This window comes from Acinonyx jubatus, chromosome B3 (assembly GCF_027475565.1).
Source record: "Acinonyx jubatus isolate Ajub_Pintada_27869175 chromosome B3, VMU_Ajub_asm_v1.0, whole genome shotgun sequence".
NCBI lineage: Eukaryota > Metazoa > Chordata > Mammalia > Carnivora > Felidae > Acinonyx > Acinonyx jubatus.
In genome coordinates this window covers 116,010,875-116,030,661 of record NC_069386.1, presented here as the reverse complement: position 1 = coordinate 116,030,661, position 19,787 = coordinate 116,010,875, and the positions used below count along the sequence as shown (strand labels likewise).

The following is a 19,787-nucleotide window of genomic DNA, read 5'->3' as shown; positions in this document are numbered from 1 at the left end:
AATAAATCCATTTTAAATCCATTCAAGTTTGAGATGCCAAAAGGAAATAGGAAATATACTCAGGTTTTAGCTATTTTTTGTTTTGCTGAAAGGGAGCAATGACGAATACATTACAACACATGAAAATTTCCTTTACTTTAGCTTCACTTAATATGGGACCCAACTGAGGAAAGCAGTAAGATTTATTTTCACTTATTTTAGAGCTTGTGGTTTTTTTTTTTTTTTGAGAGCGAGAGAGAGCACACACTCATATGGGCGACGACAGAGGAAGAAGGAGAGACAAAATCCCAAGCATGCTCCACGCCCAGCACGGAGAGCCCAAAGCAGGGCTAAATCCCAAGACTCTGAGATCATGACCTAAGCCAAAATCAAGAGTCAGACACTCAACCAACTGAGCAACCCAGGTACCCAGAACCTGTGTGATTCTTTTTTTCTTTTAGTTTATTTTTATTTATTCTGAAAGAGAAATAGAGAGCAAGCAGGGGAGGGACAGAGAGAGGGAGATGGAATCTGTGCTGACAGCACAGAGCCTGATGTGGGGCTCCAACTCATGAACTGTGAGATCATGACCTGAGCCAAAGTCAAGAGTTAGATGCCCAACTGACTGAGCCACACAGGTGCCCCAGAACCTGTGTACTTCTAAAACAGGGGGCAACTAATTAAAATTGTGTAAGCTGAACTATATTTTGTTGTACTTACTTACAAAGCTACCTTAATGAATCAGCTGTTAGGAACAGTCTGTACCAGTGTTTTTTCTGGCAACTTAACCTTGTCCAGCCTCCCTCACTACCTTTATCCTAACCTGGAACAAGCAAACCAACCATCATCTACCCTCTATGGGTAGATAAAAGACTTCGATAAACTGCAAAAATACCCTCCTGCTTTTAGCCACAAGTACATATTATGATGAGGATGATCTTGTGAAGCCCCATGTTAGATTCCCTTATAAGAAGTACTTACACTGAAAGAGCACAGTAAGCCTAAAAAGACAGCACTATAAAAAACATACCCCATTAGAAGCTTTCTTTTTTGCTTTCCATTCATCCAGTTGTGCCTTTGTCTTTGCATCAACTTTAACAAGTAGTTTCTTCTCTCCAATCTGCAGGTCATGCAGTAACCTGAGCGCACGGAGGGTAGATTCAGGTTCCTTATACTCACAGAAGCCAAAGGCTAAAAATGGGTGTAAAGAATTCATCAAATATCAATAGTTATGAAAACACAGTATTTATGGAAAATTAAAATAATTAGAGACCAAATGTTTTTAATACCAAGATTTTTCACATTGTCACTCCTCTCTTTCCTTCAATTACCTTTGATTTATTTTAACACCCTCAAACCGAAAGAAAAAAAGAAAAACAGGAAAGAAAAATTCTAATCAGGGAAATTGTTACTTATTAGAAGTGCTGATAAAATATTTAGCAGAACCAGCAAATTTCATAATGGAGTCTTTTAATTATTTCCTGAATTCATTCCACCCAGACTTCCTAACAGTTAGCGACAATTATATGACATCAGGCTGCTTGAACCTGTTAAAGCTCTTTTCAACTCTGAGTCGTTAAACTACAAAAGTACTGAACTTTTATCCTAGTTATGAGTCTAATTTTTCTGTTTCTGTTTCATTTTAGTAACTACTCTAAGCATTATTACCATGACTTTAAGCCAGAGATATTAAAACATAAATTTTAAAAGAGTAATCTAAAAACTTAAAGTAAAAAAACAAACGAATCCAAATACGTATACAGTTAAGGAAATAACCACACAGAAAGGAACTATTCTGAGTGATTTAAAATTTTTTTCTTTCTTTTTTAAAAAAAAATTTTTTTAAATGTTTATTTATTTTTGAGAGAGAGAGACAGAGTGTGAGCAGGGGAGGAGCAGCGAGAGAGGGAGACAGAATCCGAAGCAGGCTGCAGGCTCTGAGCTGACAGCACAGAGGCTGATGCGGGGCTCAAACTCACGAACCGTGAGATCATGACCTGAGCTGAAGTCGGACAATTACCGACTGAGCCACCCAGGTGACCCTAAATTTTTTCTTTTAACGTTTATTTATTTTTGAGAGAGACAGAGTGAGTATGGGAGGGGCAGAGACAGAGGGAGACACAGAATCCAAAGCAGGCTCCAGGCTCTGAACTGTCAGCACAGAGCCCAATGCAGGGTTCAAACTCACAAACCATGAGATCATGACCTAAGCCAAAGTCGGACACTTAACCGACTGAGCCATCCAGGCACCCATCTTCTGAGCCTTTAAAGCAGTAAATTTGACTCTAGATTTTTTAGTGTGATATATCATAAAGACAAAAGACCTGTCAACAGAAAACTTCTATCACCATATTGCTGATGTTATTAGTCTTACATTGTTGTAGATGAAATATGAGATGAACCAAGCCAGTAATTATTTAACAGTCTATCATCCCAATGTCCTTGAAACTCTAGATTCTCAGTATGGGAATACAGATATAACAGAAAAGCTTAAATAAAAACCATTTAGTCCTGAATGTGAATTAACGTGCATTGGAAAAATGTAAAAGCAAAGACTAATAAACAAGTCTTGTAATGAATATACCTAATTGCCAGCTTGTGATTTTTAAAGCAATTTACCACTAAAAAAAACCAGAGTTCCTTAAAGAAACAGCTGACCCTAAGTCTAGGACGGAAAAACTACTAGATAAGCTTAGATTCCAGATTCCAAATAACAAGGTAACTATTAAAAACAGGCTGGTGACAAAACCACTGGAAATCCAACTTGCAGAGGCGACTTAAGCAATTTAAGCTTCACTAGCAACAACGATAATAAATTCTTATTAAGTATAACAACAAACCGAATAGGCTTCAATCCTTAAGTTCACGATAGTTCTTTAAAAAAAAGTCACTGCTGGGGCGCCTGGGTGTCTCAGTCTGTTAAGCGTTGGGCTTCGGCTCAGGTCATGATCTCATGGTCCATGAGTTCAAGCCCCGCATCGGGCTCTGTGCTGACAGCTTAGAGCCTGGAGCCTGCTTCACATTCCATGTCTCCCTCTCTCTCCCCTCCCCAACTCATGCTCTCTCACTCTCTCTCAAAAATAAATAAAGGTTAAAAAAATTTTTTTAGTAAAATAAAATAAAAAAATAAATTAAAAAAGTCACTGCTAAAGAATGTTGAGGACACAAACTCATTGTTTTGAAAAAAAATCAAGGAACCAAAGCATTTACCCTGTTTTCCTTATATCAATTATACCTCTAACCAAATACTAGATGGAGATAGAGGTTTATTCTTACAGCAGTAGTCTAATAAAGACTTTTTAAAAATGTTTTTTAACATTTATTCATTTTTGAGACACGGGGGTGGGGATAGAGAGAGAGAAAGAGAAAGACAGACAGACAGACAGACAGGGTGAGTGGAGGGGGGGCAGAGAGGGAGACACAGAATCTGAAACAGGCTCTGTGAGATCATGATCTGAGCTGACAGACACTTAACTGACTGAGCCACCCAGGTGCCTGATTTATTTTCCTTTTCTTTTCTTTTCTTTCTTTCTTTTTTTTTTTTTTTTAATGTTTTGGGGGTCACTGGGTGGCTCAGTCAGTTAAGCGTCCGACTCTTGGTTTTAGCTCAGGTCATGCATGTTCTCATGGTTGGTGAGTTCAAGCCCTGCATCAGGCTTTGAACTGACAGTGTGGAACCAGCTTGGGATTCTCTCCCTCTCTCACTCATTCCCTCAAAATAAATAAAAACTTGAAAGAAAGTATTAAAAATTTTGTTTAATGCTTATTTATACCTAAGAGAGAGAGACAGAGACAGAGTCAGGGCAAGCAGGAAGGGGCAGAGAAAGACACAAAATCTGAGGCAGGCTCCAGGCTCTGAGCTATCAGCACCGAGCCTGACACAGGGCTTGAACTCATGAGCTGTGAGGTGATGACCTGAGCCAAAGTCGGACACTCAAGTGGGACGCTTAACTGACTGAGCAACCCAGGCACCACAAGAAGATTTATTTTTCAATGAATGAATGATAGTAGTCCTCAAATTAGACTAGCGCATTTTGCAATCCTCCAATGAATAAATCAATCCAGGAACAGACAATCAACAGCTGCATCTCAAACGACAAAAAATTTTTAATTAAAAAAAATAATAATAATAATCCAGTGTCTGATGATGGAAGAACAATACCTTTAGAAAATTCTTATAAATAAAAGCATCAAAAAAATAACACATATGAACTCAAATCGAAGTCTCAAGATACAACTACCAACCAGTTTACATAAAATACAGAAGACAGGGGCGCCTGGGTGGCTCAGTCGGTTAAGCATCTGACTTCGGCTCAGGTCATGATCTCATGGTCCATGAGTTTGAGCCCCGCATCGGGCTCTGTGCTGACAGCTCAGAGCCTGGAGCCTGCTTCAGATTCTGTGTCTCCCTCTCTCTCTGCCCCTCCCCCGTTCATGCTCTGTCTCTCTCTGTCTCAAAAATAAATAAACATTAAAAAAAAAAAATTAAAAATAAATAAATAAATAAAATAAACATTAAAAAAAATTTTAATAAATAAATAAATAAAATAAATACAGAAGACAGAGAAGCACTGGCATATTATTCTGCGTGGAGCTGCAATCAGCAAATCTAGACTAAAGAAACACTACTGGGAAAATGACAGTTTCTTCCACAAATAACTGCAAAGGAAAAGAGAGCGAGAACTTAAAATATTTTTAAAAAGTCTTAAAAATATGCCAGCCAACTGCAATATGCTGACTATGTATAGATCCTGAATTAAACAAAATATTTAAAAATTGGTATTTGTGACATCTGAACACCTACAAGAAAAATAGTTAATTTTTGAAGGTCTTATGATAGTATTTTCAGTAAATTTTTTTAAAAACTCCTATCTTGTAGAGATACACACTAAAATAGGATGAGTGCTTGGGATTGCTTAAAAATAATATATAAAGAGGGGGTGTGATGGGTGCTTGGGATTGCCTAAAAATAATATAAGGAGGCGGTGCCTGGGTGGCTCAATGGTTAAGCATCTGATTCTTGATTTCGGCTTAGGTTGTGATCTCATGGTTCGTGAGTTTGAGCCCTACATCAGACTCTGCTCTGAGAGTGCAGAACCTGCTTGGGAGTCTGTCTCCCTCTATCCTCTCTGCCTCTCTTTCTCAAAAATATTTTTAAAACAATAAAAGAAATTAAACAATAAATTTAAAAATAACATAAGGAGGAAATGGATAGGGTACAGGTTAAGCACAATTGACCATGAGTTGATAAAGCTAGGTGATGAGTATGTGGAAGTTCATCACACTACTCTAATTTTATATACGCATGATTTTTTCCATAATAAAAAGTGTTTCAAGAATGTACATCAGTCGGGGTGCCTGGGTGGCTCAGTCGGTTAAGCGTCCAACTTCAGCTCAGGTCATATCTCACGGTTTGTGAGTTTGAGCCCCGTGTCGGGCTCTGTGCTGATAGCTCAGAGCCTGGAACCTGCTTCAGATTCTGTGTCTCCCTCTCCCTCTGCCCCTTCCCTGCTCACGCTCTAACTCTCTCTTTTAATAATAAATAAACGTTAAAAAAAAATTAAAATCTTTAAAAAAGAATGTACATCAGTCATTAAGCATCTGACTTCGTCTCAGGTCGTGATCTCATGGTATGTGAGTTCTGGCTCTGCATCAGGCTCTCTGCTGTCACCATGTGGAGCCTACTTCGGATCCTCTGTTCCCCCCCCCCCAACTCCCACCCCTCCCCTAGCCTCCCCCCACCCCGTCTCTCAAAAATAAACATTAAAAAAAAGAATAATGTACACCAAACAGGTGCTTTTACCAAGAAGAAAGAACAGCCTGCTTCTAAGACAAACAGGTCATCTCACCATCAGTTCTCCTGCTTCCTTCCTAAGTGTTGAATGCTAATCATACACTCCTGCTCCGAGAAAAACAGACTTTTCAAAACAATACTGTAAAAAAAAAACCTGAATATTTTTTTCTCTCCTACCTCTTTCCTGTTAATGCTTTTCCACTTTCTAATCTCAACTCCCAGCTAAATCTTTCCAACCACCTTTAATCCTATTCCAGTAAGAAGGAAGACAAAGAGTGCTAACAGAATACTCCATGGTTAAGGGAAATGAGAGTCAAACATGTAAGAAGCTATCTATATAGCTTAAAATGATCTTAATAAGAAAGAATTACCTACCTTGAAGTTTCCCAGATGCACCTTGTACTCGCTTCCAACTCAAAACCAAGCCACATTTCTTCAAAATAAAAAACAAAAAATGATCATTACCATTTAATAAAATAAATTAATTTGTAATAAAAATAAGAACACAATCATATTTCCACCAGGAGAAAAATAAAAGAAAAAAATCATACCAGCTATTAAATTTCTTAAAATTCTCTCAATTCCCACAAGCTTATTATATAAAAGAAATATATAATACATCATTTAAAAGAAAAATAATAAATTCTTACAGATTCTCTTATTTGCAGAAAATTGGCTACCTTTTAATATAGAAATTTTACAGCATTATTTACCTTATCCAAAATACATAAAACGCCAAAATTACCAATATCATAGTATTTAAAATAAACTATAAAAAATTCAAGTAAATTAGTCCATAAAAATTATGTTTTAAAACACATGTATATACTATAAACAACTTTTTAAAGACTTTTTTTTAAGTAATCTCTATACCCAATGTGGGGGCTCAAACTCACAACCCCAAGATCAAGAGTTGCATGCTCTACCCAGTGAGCCAGCCAGGCGCCCCTATATCATAAAAGTCTTTTAGTAACATGGGGAAATGCTTGATAAGGATACAAAAATAACATGGGACGTGAAATTGCAAATATACAGTAAGACTTTATGCAATGAAAAAAATTTTCGATAAATCAGAAATATGAGTGGAGCAGGTTACCTGAAGAGTAGAACATTATTTTGTTTACTTGCAAAGTTTTTAAACATTATTTCTAATTATTAAAGTAAAAGCTAGAAGGTTAAAAAAAAAAAGTTATTTGTGGAAAATGGTGACTGAAGACTGCCTGTCAAAACTAAGAGAATGCATGTATTTTTCACATCTTCCTTCACAGAAACCAATAAAATGAAAATCAAGGAATATAAAAGATAAAAACCCATGAGATCAAACATTGCAGGGGGAAACAGCACCAGAATTCAACAAAATTTTAAGAAGACAAAAGGCAAGGGGCGCCTGGGTGGCTCAGTTGGTTAAGCGACCAACTTCGGCTCAGGTCATGATCTGCCCATCCGTGAATTCGAGCCCTGCGTCAGACCCTGTGCCTGTGCTGACTGCTCAGAGCCTGGAGCCTGCTTCAGAGTCTCTCTCTGCCCCTCCCCCACTCATGCTCTCTCAAAAATGAATAAACATTAAAAAAAATTTTTAAAGACAAAAGGCAAATGGAAGGATGGGAACTCATTCAGTGTATCAAAGAAAGCCATAACTCCCAAGTGTTAACAGATGAAGATGCTACTGAGAAAGAATTAGGTTAATGGATACTACAAAGCCAAGTGGACCTAGACTAGAGGTAAAAGGTGCGTACAGTAGAGAATGGAGTTGCAGAATGAAGCTGAATAAAAACAGGTGCTTGCCTGACAATATGAATATGGAACAATCAAAGCCTCAGAGTTCTTTTCAAGCAACTACTCTAATCTCCACCCCCAGAGAAGATAGCCTGCTATCTTTATAAGAAACTATACTATCCCCATCCTCAGGTAAAGACAGAATGAAGTTATGAAGAAAGTGAACAGAACAGATATGAAAGATCAGGAAGGGACACAGAATGGGTAACAAGGGCAGCCAATCATATACTCACTAGGCATGAAACCAATCAACTGATGGCTAAATTACCCTACAATGATGTTCAACATTTTACAAACCCAGCATTTCCACACAAAAAGACTTTTAATCCCTAACTCTTAAATGTAAACAATCAAGGATCACTAGACATTTAAGGCCTTAAAAGAAAAATAAGGGGTACCCTGATGGCTCATTCAGTATAGCATGCAACTTGATCTCAGGGTTGTGAGTTTGAGCCCTGCATTGGTCACAGAGCCTACTTAAAATTTAAAGGGGAGGGGCACCTGGGTGGCTTGATAGGTTAAACATCCGACTTCGGCTCAGGTCATGATCTCACAGTCCGTGAGTTTGAGCCCCGCGTCGGGCTCTGTGCTGACAGCTCAGAGCCTGGAGCCTGTTCGGATTCTGTGTCTCCCTCTCTCTCTGCCCCTCCCCTGTTCATGCTCTGCCTCTCTCTGTCTCAAAAATAAATAAACGTTAAAAAAAAAAATTAAAAAAAAAAAAAAAAAAACTTAAAGGGGAGCCCCGGTGGCTCAGTTAGTTAAGCATCTAACTTCGACCTAAGTCATGATCTCACAGCTAGTGAGTTCAAGCCCTGCATCAGGCTCTGTGCTGATAGCACAGAGCCTGCTTGGGATTCTCAATCTCTCTCTCTCTCTCAAAATAAACAAACTTTAAAAATAAATAAAAATAAAAAGATGTTTCAAATAGAATATATACATTATCTCCACACACTTGTACACAAATATTCACAGCACCGTTATTCACGACAACCAAAAAGTGGAAATAACCCAACTGCCCATCAACTAATGAATGGGTAAACAAAATGAGGTATGTCCATCAGATGGAATATTTGGCCATAAAAAGGAACGAAATACTGATATAAGCTACAATGTAGATGAACCCTGAAAACATTAAGTAAAAAAAAAAGACAAAACACAAAAAGCCACACATACCCTATGATTCTCTGTCTATAAAATACCCAGAATAGGCAAAACTACACAGACAGAAAGTAGGATAGTGGTTGCCATACGCTGGGGAGAGAAGAGAATGGGAAGTGACTTACAGGGTACAGGTTTTGTAGTTGGGGTGATGAAAATGTTCTAGAATGAAGTTAGTGGTGATGTTTGTACAACTTTGTGAATATACTAAAAACAACTGAATTATTATGAAAGGGTGAATTTTAAAGTATAAGTATTATGTCACAATAGAGATTTTTTTTTTAAAATGTCCTCCCCACATTCCTTCGGAAAAAAGTTGGCATTATCTTGTAAAACTGAAGATAAACATGCTATAAGACTCAGAAATTCCACTTCTAAGAGAATACATGACAGAAGTTTTTCATGTTCACTGAAGACATGACATTACCAGTAATCATACAGCAAAACATAGTGTCAAGAAATAGAAACAATCCATAAGACTATCATTAGAAAATTTTAAATTCCAGGTCATGATCTCTTGGTGTGTGAGTTCAAGCCCCACATTGGGTTCTGTGCTGACAACTCAGAGCCTGGAGCCTGCTTCGGATTCTGTGTCTCCCTCTCTCTCTGCCCCTCCCCTGCTCATGCTCTGTTTCTCTCCCTGTCTCTAAATAAATAAATAAATAAATAAATAAATAAATAAATAAATAAATAAATAAATTTAAAAAAAAGAAAATTTAAAATTCATGGTACATTACTACAATCCAATGGTACATAGCAATAAGTAAACTAAAGGTATATATATATTAGGTGAAAAAAACAAGTTATATAGTATAGAATTAAAATTTAATTATAAATTTTCTGAATGTATAAATATGTAATTAAAGTAAGAAATACACACATGAATGATAAACACCAAATTTAGGATAGTGGTTTACCTCTGATAATTACCTCTGTGAAAAAAGAAGTGGGAATTGGGGCCAACTGTAATGATTTATCTCTTAAGAAAAAAATCTAGAGATAGTATCACAAAATACTGAATCTGACGAAGCTAGGTTTTGTGGTGTTTATTTCCTAAACATTTTTTAATTCAAGGATCATACACTCTACAAAACAGAAATGGCAATAAAATCAAAAAGGAGAAGATTTTAAAATCACTTCTTTAAAAAACAGAGGAGATTCTGGAGGGAGAGAATACAGGCACTGTTGTTTTTTACTATAAAATCATTATTATTTCACTTAAAGTGCATTTATCACCAGGATAAAATTTTTAATCTTTTTTTTTTTCTGTTTATTTTTGAGAGAGAGAGAGAGGGCATGGGACAGAGCATGAGCAGAAAGGGGAGAGAGGGAGGGCGACACAGAATCTGAAGCAGGCTCAGGGCTCTGAGCTGTCAGCCCAGACCCCAACATGGAGCTCGAACCCACTAACAAGCGAGATCATGACCTGAGCCAAAGTCCGAAGCTTAACCAACTGAGCCACCCACCCGTCCCAGGATAAAAATTTTTAAACTAAGAAAAAAAGAAAACCAATGAGGCAACTGGATGGCTGTCTGTTAAGTGTCTGACTTCACCTCAGGTCATGACCTCACAGTTAATGAGTTCAAGCCCCACATCAGGCTGTCAGCACAGAGCCCACTTTGTATCCTCTGCCCCTCTCCTGTCCATGCTCTCTCTCTCTCAAAAATAAATACACATTAAAAAAAAATTTTTTTAAACATCAATGTCAGGGGCACCTGGGTGGCTCAGTCAGTTAAGCATCTGACTTTGGTTCAGGTCACGATCTCAAAATTAGTGAGTCTGAGCCCTGAGCTGGGCCCTGCGCTGACAGCTTGGAGCCTAGAGACTGCTTCAGATTTTCTGTCTCCCTCTGTCTCTGCCCCTCCCTGTGCTCGCGCTTCTCCCTCTGTCTCTCTCAAAAATAAACCTTTTTAAAAAAATGTCAATGTCATGAAAAACAAAAACAAAACAAGCAAACAAGCAAAAGACAGGAAGCTATTCTGTATTAGAGAAGATGTCTAGGGGCGCCAGGGTGGCTCTGTGGTTAAGCATCCAACTCTTGATTTTTGGCTCAGGTCATGAGGCTCAGGTCGTGACCTTATGCTCTTATGAGCCTCATGTCAGTCTCTGCCCTGCCAACAAAGTACAACAATTCAGTACAATGTATAATCCTTGACTGAATCATAGATAAAAAAAATGCAGCAATTATGGAGATTATTGGGAAAATTACATATGAACTGTAAATACATTCAGTTAACAATATTACATCAGGGGGAAAAAATACCGTATCAGCCTTTAATTTTTTTTTTTTTGAGAGAACGCACAAGTGAGCGAGGGGCAGAGAAAGAGGGAAAGAGAGAGAATTCCACAAGGGGCAAAGACAGGGAGAGTGGGAGTGGGAGGGCTCGAGCTCATCCCCAGTGAGGCTAGAGCTCACCAACCTTGAGATCAAGACCTGAGCCCAAGTCAGATGCTTAACCAACTGCATCACCTAGGTACCCCAGCCTTAAATTTCTTAAGTATGATGATGGTTTTGTGATCATATAGGAGAATGTTCTCCATCTTAGGAAAAACAGGAAGTATTTAGAGATGAAACATCACATCACAACTTAATCTCCAATCATTCAGAAAAAATGTGTGTGGGGTGTGTGTGTACGCGGCGCGGGTAGAAAATAAATGTGGCAAAACAAAACTGTGTTTCACTATACTATTCACTCAACTGTTTTGCAGGATTGAACATTTTTCAAAATAAAAAGCAGAAAAGGATTATTCAGTCCTTTCTGCGTTTTCATAAATTTGAAATCGATAATAAAGCTTAAAAATGAAAAACAGTTTAACACTTACAGCAAGGAGCTGTCTTATAAGCATGTCTGAAGCTTTCTCAGAAATGTTGCCAACAAAAACTGTAGTAGTGGGACCACAATTTTCATCATTTTCTTTAGCCTTTAAGCCTGGATGATCCTTTCTTGCTCCCAAATGCTTTCCAACCATGGACACAGTGGGTACTAAAACCTAGAGTGAAAAAAAGGCAGTAAAATTGGACCTGGCAATTAAATTCCCATCACGTTTAATGTAACATTAAGCTAACAACAATTTTTAAGTAGTGCATACACAGCAATTAGTAAAGGTTCTACATACCTAATCTAAAGCTCCTATCATTTTTCATTAACACAAAATTATTTGCGACAAGTTCTACTATTAGATAACCTTTCTTTTAAAAACAACTTGGAAAAGAAAATAAAAATAACTTGGATGGAAATTTCTTTATATTTAAGACCTAATTCTTAAATGTCCACGATATCATAAGTCATTTAAAATTATCAAATATATCCAGGAGATCCGTCACAACTCTACTCTGTACAAACATAAAAGCAAATTTCAATTATCCCTGCTAATCCTCTGACAAGAGTATTCAAATACTCTCACAGCATTCTCCAAAACTTAAATTTTACCTTTATCAGTTGCATTTTTTACTTTTCCTTTGTAACTTTCAACTTCCCAGACAACCAATCTTACTCATTTTTACATCTGAAACTGAATTTAGCAAAACATCCACAGAAGGCACTGAATAAAGAGTGGTGAACTGAGGGAGCTGCTCCAAACCCCAAGTCCCACCTTTTCCTAGGCTGAAATGCAAGACAGTAAGTACCTGTCAGGTGGAGGTTTTCCAAAATACCCCAACAATGGGTATCTGATCCAAGAAAAATTAGACCTCCCCTTGGTCTGAAGAACCATATCTTCTTAGTGGTTGGCCTCACAGCAGATTTGTTTCCCCACAGAGTTACCATCTCCTTTTTAATATAGGTAACACCTCCTTCTCCCTCCCATTTCAAAATCCACAGGTAGAGAAACAGTTGAAAGTAATGCGATCTACCCTCCCTCATAGAATTCCAAATGAAGCTTCATATTCTACCAGTTAACTCAAAGAAAGATTCTGGCTAAATAACAGTTAAGAGCATTATTATTTATTCATGTGTAGTAGCATGTTAGCATTCTTAATGAAGATGCTGAGAATGTACAAAAGCTTTCATGAATGTGAAGAATTAAGGCTTAAGAAGACTGAAAATGAAACAGTTTAGCAGAGTAAAGGCTTCAATAAAACTTTACAAAGCTTAAAGATACCATAACAGACAACAGAGAAAAAATAGGTTGGAAGGGGCTAAAAATTAGGTAGCTATGAGGAAAGAATGGAAATATATTCAACTCAAATTTCACTTCAGAATTTAAATTTCTGCTAAGATCATTCCTACAGTATTTTTTCTTTCTTTTATGAGATTAGGCATGTCAGATCCTTCTCCTACCTCCCAGGACCAAGACAAAATGAGAGAATGGTGAAAAAACCAATGTCCTAAATCTGAAAGAACAAGTATATGAAGAGTGTAGAGAATACGAGGGAAATCATAAAACTATTTAGGGAGCCTATTTTAGGGGCAACTGCATAATATGCATAGCTGAGTGAAAATGATACTCAAATACATGGATGCTCTCACTCCCCATCATTCTTTTAAACATTAAAATACTTTATCAAGTTGTTTAGCTTTAAAAGAAGTATTACTACTGTATCTCCTCATTCCTCCTTAAAATTGTACTTACAGTTGGAGCAGGAGCCATAATGCTCATTGGTACAGGAATCATTGGGGTCCCTGAGGAAAAAAGCATAATAAATTGTAAGAATACAAGTATATAAGACTACATTCTATTATCAACTACGTGCCATCCCAACAGATAAAAATGCAGGACTAATGACAACGAGATATTGATGAATGCCTTATTTTCAAAAGCAATGGGGCATCAGACCAGTCCATATAAACTTACATAACAACAAAAAAAACTATTCAAAAAGCAAAAAGGCTGCCACAATATGCTTTCGTCTCAGAAGTTTAAAAAACTCTATAGTTGTTGATTCGTGTTCATCTGATTCAGTACATCCTGAAAGCCAGTAACTTACACAAATACAGGTTCACTTATGGGTAAACAACAGTATTAATGAATCCTTCAAAAGGTTAAAAAAAAAAAAGGTATCAAATGAGAAACGAATCTGGAAACCTAGATAGAATCGTGTTATTGCTGGTTCTTTAATAAAAACAAAAATCAGGGGCACCTGGGTGGCTTAGTTAGTTGAGTGTCCGACTCTTGATTTCACCTCAGATCACGATCCCAGGGTCATGGGATCAAGCCCCGAGTCAGGCTCTGCACTGAGTGTGTAGCCTGCTATAAGATTCTCTCTCTCCCTTTGCCCCTCTACCCTGCTCACACTCTCTCTAAAAATTAAAAAAATAAGGCAGCCTAGGTAGCTCAGTCAGTGGAGCATGAGACTCCTAATCTCGGGGTCATGTTTTCAAGCCCCACGTTGTGCATAGAGCTTACTTTAAAGAAATTAAAAATAAATTAATTACTTAAAAAAATTCAAAATAAATCATGCAAAAAATATGACCAGGAATGTCAGTCAGTGTCAAAGAAAATCTCTAAGACAAGTATCTGCTGCTCTGAAGGTTTAAGAGAGATTAATGGGCTATTACTGACATCGTAGTGAAATCTGCATTTTTGTTTTTAACTATATTGTTTACCAATCAATGGCTACTATATAGAGTGTCCTTGTGTATATAACTAATGAAATCTTACCATGTGAGTACTAAGAAAAAGAATGTAATGAGGGCAAAAATCAGTGAAAGATTTTGTCCAGTTTTCTAACATAAATTTTAAAATGCTTCTAAATACATCTCAAGAAGTTCCGAAGTCGCTCTTCAGTTCAAATTTAACATCAACTTAAAAGAATTCTCCAGCTAAGACTGGTAATAAATTCTTAAACATTTAACATTATCCATTTATCTTCCAATATAACTCACTTAAAGTAACTTTTAAATGAGAAAAATCAGGATTCCTATCAATACACCAAAAGAATATTACAAAAACGGAAAAAACATAGAAGTGCTTGGCTGGCTCAGTGGGAAGAGCATGCAACTCTTGATTTCAGGGTCGTGAGATCACACTGAATGTAGAGATTAAGTAATTAAACTTAAAAAAAAAAATAAAAGACTTCGGAATCAAACCTGGGTTCAACTCACCGTTATGTCATGCCTAACTATGCAACCGTGGCCAAACTCTTAAGCTACAGTTTCCTCAGCTGTAGTAAGGTAATCATTTCTTTGGAGTACCTATGAGACTTACGGAGATCATTTGTGTGCAGCACTTAAATACAGTGGATGCTCAAAACTAGAATTCATCAACCTATCTAAAGTTTTTACTTTGTAAAACAAAAAAATAAATCCTCCCCCCTTTTTATCAACTGTAATCTATATGGCACCTTTTCCATAGGTAAGCTGTTAAAGAAAAAGTCAGAAAGACATAGTAGAAAAAAAAAGTTTTTTCCTTTTCTTTTAAAGTAAGCTCTAGGGGTGCCTGGGTGGCTCCCATGATTGAGCATCCAACTTCGGCTCAGGTTACAATCTCACAGTTTGTGAGTCCAAGCCCCTAGTTCAGCTCTGTGCTGACAGCTCAGAGCCTGGGGCTTGCTTCAGATTCTGTGTCTCCCTCTCTCTGTGCCCCTCCCCCACTCTGGCTCTGTCTCTCTCTCAAAAATAAACATTAAAAATAAAAATAGTAATAATAATAAAGTAAGCTCTAAACCCAACACGGGGCTCAAACTCACAACCCTGAGATCAAGAGTAACATGCTCTACCAACTGAGTCACCCAGGTGCCCCATTGTTTGTTCCTTTTTAATAGTTACTAAAATTTGAATAATACATTTCTTTTTTTTTTTAATTTTTTTTTTTAACGTTTATCTGTTTTTGAGACAGAGAGAGACAGAGCATGAACGGGGGAGGGTCAGAGAGAGGGAGACACAGAATCTGAAACAGGCTCCAGGCTCTGAGAGCCCGACGCGGGGCTCGAACTCACGGACCGCGAGATCATGACCTGAGCCGAAGTCGGCCGCTCAACCGACTGAGCCACCCAGGCACCCCTGAATAATACATTTCTTAGCCCAACTTACTAAATTTCATGCAGTATGAAATTCATAATAGAGAATGTATTACTACTCATTACAAAGATCTATACATGCCAAGTATACAAAGCGTGAACAGTGCAACACTATGCTGTTTTTAAAAAACAGAAATAAGAGGAAGGGCACCTGGGTGGCTCTGTCGCTTGAGTGTAGGATTCTTGATTTTGGCTCAGGTCATGATCCCAGGGTTGTGGGATCAAGCCCTATGTGCTGAGGATGGAGCCTGCTTAAGATTCTCTCCCTCCCTCTCTCTCCATCACTCCCTTGGCTTGCATGTGTGCCCATGCTCTTGCTCTCTCTCAAAAAAAAATTTTTTTTAATTTAAAAGAAAATAAAGAAAAACAGAAGCAGGGAAAGAGTATACATAAGCAAACACATCAGGATACGCATAGTTCATCTCTGAAGCGTGCACACTACAAACTGGTAAGAAAGGCTATGTTTGGGGAAGGGAATTCTCAAGAACTATGGGGAAAAAACTTTCTTTTTCTATATGCATATATTACTCTTTAGGGAAAAATTACGGTTATTTTTCAAATTTATTTTCTAATTTAATATAGAATTTGACCATCACACTTAAAAGTGCAATTAATTTCATTAATAAGCAAGAGAAGAAAATGATTCATGAACATGGGTTATGTGTGGTCTTGAATTACTACACGAGTTTAGCATACTACTTTATTATTTACCTTTTAAAGTACTGATGCTCTACAAAGAATGCACAATGAGTTGCAACTAAAGTCTGATTTATCACCCAAGTATATTTCCCTGAACAGAAATGATACTGTATGCTATTATAAACAGAATCAGAATTAATAGTGTTATTCTGAATAAATGCCCACATTAGTATGGCAATGACCAAACAGGCAAGAAGAAACACTTACAATCTGGTTTCAGGAGCAGCTGACCCACCTTTTTTTTTTTTTTTTTTTTTAATGTTCACTTATTTATTTGAGAGAGAGACAGAGAGAGAAAGAGAAGACGTGAACAGGGGAGGGACAGAGAATCCTAAGCAGACTCCACACTGTCAGCAAAGAGCCCCACACGGGGCTTGAATCCACCAACCGTGAGATCACAACCTGAGCCAAAATCAACAGTTGGACACTTAACCCAGGTGCCCCCTGCTGACCCATTTTAAAAGATATGCAGAGAGTAGTCTTAAGAGAAACAGGTTTCATTTATCTTCTACTTCCATTTAATAATTTGGTATAATGTTCATCAGAAAAGGTTAAATTTAGTATTTGCTCTTTAAAAAAAAAAGGAGTTAAACTTTTTTTAAAGTTTATTTATTTTGAGGGAGGGAGCGCGCGCGCGCGCGCACACACACACACACACACACACACACACACAGAGAAAGCGCATGCGCACAAGCAAGGAGGGGCAGAGACAGAGAGGGAGGGAGAGAATCCAAGCAGGCTCCACACTGTCAGTGAAGAGCCCAATGCAGGACTCAAACCCATGAACCATTAGATCATGACCTGAGCCAAAGTCAAGAGTCAGAAGCTCAACCCGACTGAGCCACCCAGGTACCCCATCAAAGGAATTTAAATCTTTTCTATAAAACCAATCTACTAGTAGGGAAATTAAGGCACTGATCTTTCAGTCATCTTTCCTGATTCTGAATAAGTGATTATGCTTCATTCCCAATCCCTTAAATTTCTTCATAAAGAAATTTTTTAAAAAGTAAACTATTCTTTCCTATAAAGCTATATAACACAAGGGTTTTGTTTAAAAAAAAAAGTATCATGGGGGACACCTGGTGGCTCAGTTGGTTAAGTGTCTGACTTTGGCTCAGGTCATGATCTAGAGATTCGTAGATTCAAGCATCATGCTCTGTGCAGACAGCTTGCTTCAGATTGTGTCCTCTCTCTCTGCCTCTACCCCGCTTGCGTTGTCTCTCTCTCAGCCATGTTTATCTTGTGGCTTTTCATACCTACTCCAACACTGCTATATACTTGCCCTAGGAGTAGGAGGCCTCAAAACTGAGTCCGTAGAATGTGTTGTGAATTAACAACCCATCTTATGAGCCAACTTCAATGTACTGTTGATCTCTCAACAGTAAAACACTGTAATTTCAAATAGATAATCCAATAGTTAAAAACAGGTCTCTGATATAAGGCTTCCCTCAAACAGGATGCCTGCGTGGCTAAGTGGTTAAGCATCTAACTCTTGATTTCAGCTCAGGTCATGATCTCACCGTTTGTGAGTTCGAGCCCCACATTAGGCTCTGTGCTGTCAGTACAGAGCCTGCTTGGGATTCTCTCTCTCCCCGTCTGCCCGTCCCCTGCATGCACTCACTCACTCTCAAAAGAAATAAATTAATTTTTAAAAATTTTAATTAAAAAAAAAAGCTTTCCTCAAATATTTCTGGATTATTTACAGGATCATTTGCTGATTTCAGCAAAAAAGCAAACATAAGAAAAGCAAAACTTTTCACATACAAATTAAGGACAGCTCTTAAGATACTGTCTTTTGGAAGAGAAGGTGATTTTGTATAAAATTTTTTCAGCCCTGTTAAAAATATCTGAACTACTGCCCATAAACCAAAGGAAAACTCTTGCTCTCTAGGCCAAGCAATGTTAAAATGTACCTCAAGATAATGGTTCTCACCTGCTTCGGATTCTGTGTCTCCCACTCTCTCTACCCCTCCTCTGCTCACACTCTGTGTCTGTCTCTCAATAATAAATAAATGTTAAAAAATAAAAATAAAAAGATAATGGTTCTCAAATGTGGGTTCTCTTAGTTTTGCTTAAATAGATCCTTAGGATCCGCCTATGAACTTATTGAAAATAAACATTCCTAGGCCCCAGTACCTTGAGGATCTGAATCAGTGGGTTGGAGTAGGGCCTGAAAAAAAAAATTCTTTTTCTTTGGACCTCAAAGAGCTTTGGAGAGAGGAAGCTTTTATCTGGAAAGCTCTCCAAAATATATTATCAAGCATAAAAAAAGGTGTAGAACAGTACATATAGGATGCTACTATACACATACATTAAGAAAAAAAAACCATTGGATAAAAGAATATATACTTGTGATGGCATGTAATATGTACTAAAAAGTATCTAGAAGAATAAAGAAACTAATGACTGTTTAAAACAGTTTCCCTCTCAGGGCGCTTGGGCGGCTCAGTCGGTTGGGCATCCGACTTCAACTCAGGTCATGATCTCATAGTCCACGAGTTTGAGCCCCGTATCGGGCTTTGTCAGCTCAGAGACTAGAGCCTGTTTCGGATTCTGTGTCTCCCTCTCTCTCTGCCCCTCCCCCACTCACGTTCTGTCTCTGTCTCTCTCAAAAATAAGTAAATGTTAAAAAAAATTTTTTTAAATACAAAAAAGTTCAATAAAAATAAGTTTCCCTCTTTCGGTAAGAGATAGTAGTAAGTTATGTAGGAATTCAAGGAAAAGTATTCACTGTATACCTTTTTGATGACTGAACCATACGAACGTACTGCCTTTTTAAATTTTTGTTTAATGTTTATTTTTGAGAGAGAGAGAGAGAGAGAGAGAGAGAGAGAGAGACAGAGACAGAGTGAGCATGAGTGGGGGAGGGGCAGAGAGAGGAAGACACAGAATCTGAAGCAGGCTCCAGGCTCTGAGCTGTCAGCACAGAGCCTGATGCGGGGCTCGAATTCACGAACTGAGAGATCATGACCTGAGCTGAAGTCGGACGCTCAACTGACTGAGCCACCCAGACACCCCCCTATATTTTTTTTAAATAAAGGGTTTTGTTTTTTTTTTAACCTCCCCAGATGAATTTGATACTCACCCAGAGATGAAAAGTACTGCCACAGGAAAATGATACATCACATTTACAAAAGGATGCTAACAGACATCTTTACTACTAACACATATCATTTTCCTAAAGTTAACAGTGTAATGATGAAACTGCAGGTTAAAGAAACAACAATATCCACAAACTTACCTGGAGGTACAGGTGGAGGAAAACCAGGAAACTGTGGGGGTGGAATCCCTGGTGGGAGTGCTGGGATTCCCATGGGAGGGCGATTCAAATGAGGGGGAAAAGACATTCTTACTGCAGCGGTCTAAAGAAAAAAATCATGACAAATCATTTTATTTGAAATCTTTGCAATTTGATATGCCTGG

At 37.9% G+C, this 19,787-nt stretch overlaps 1 protein-coding gene across 2 annotated transcripts in view; it reads right to left on the bottom strand.

The window, feature by feature from the left end:
• Positions 1-19,787, bottom strand: part of RBM25 (RNA binding motif protein 25) — a 59,947-nt gene that overhangs the window by 32,158 nt on the left and 8,002 nt on the right. Inside the window, exons 2-6 of one of the 2 annotated variants that reach the window (XM_027066088.2) lie at positions 19,606-19,727; positions 13,280-13,329; positions 11,531-11,698; positions 6,149-6,206; positions 1,010-1,170 (exon numbers count right to left, since the gene is read on the bottom strand). In XM_027066088.2, the coding sequence (XP_026921889.1) occupies positions 1,010-1,170; positions 6,149-6,206; positions 11,531-11,698; positions 13,280-13,329; positions 19,606-19,711 (543 nt within the window). In that variant the 5' untranslated portion in view covers positions 19,712-19,727. The remainder of the gene's footprint in view (positions 1-1,009; positions 1,171-6,148; positions 6,207-11,530; positions 11,699-13,279; positions 13,330-19,605; positions 19,728-19,787) is intronic. The other variant, XM_015071687.3, reaches the window with a different exon arrangement.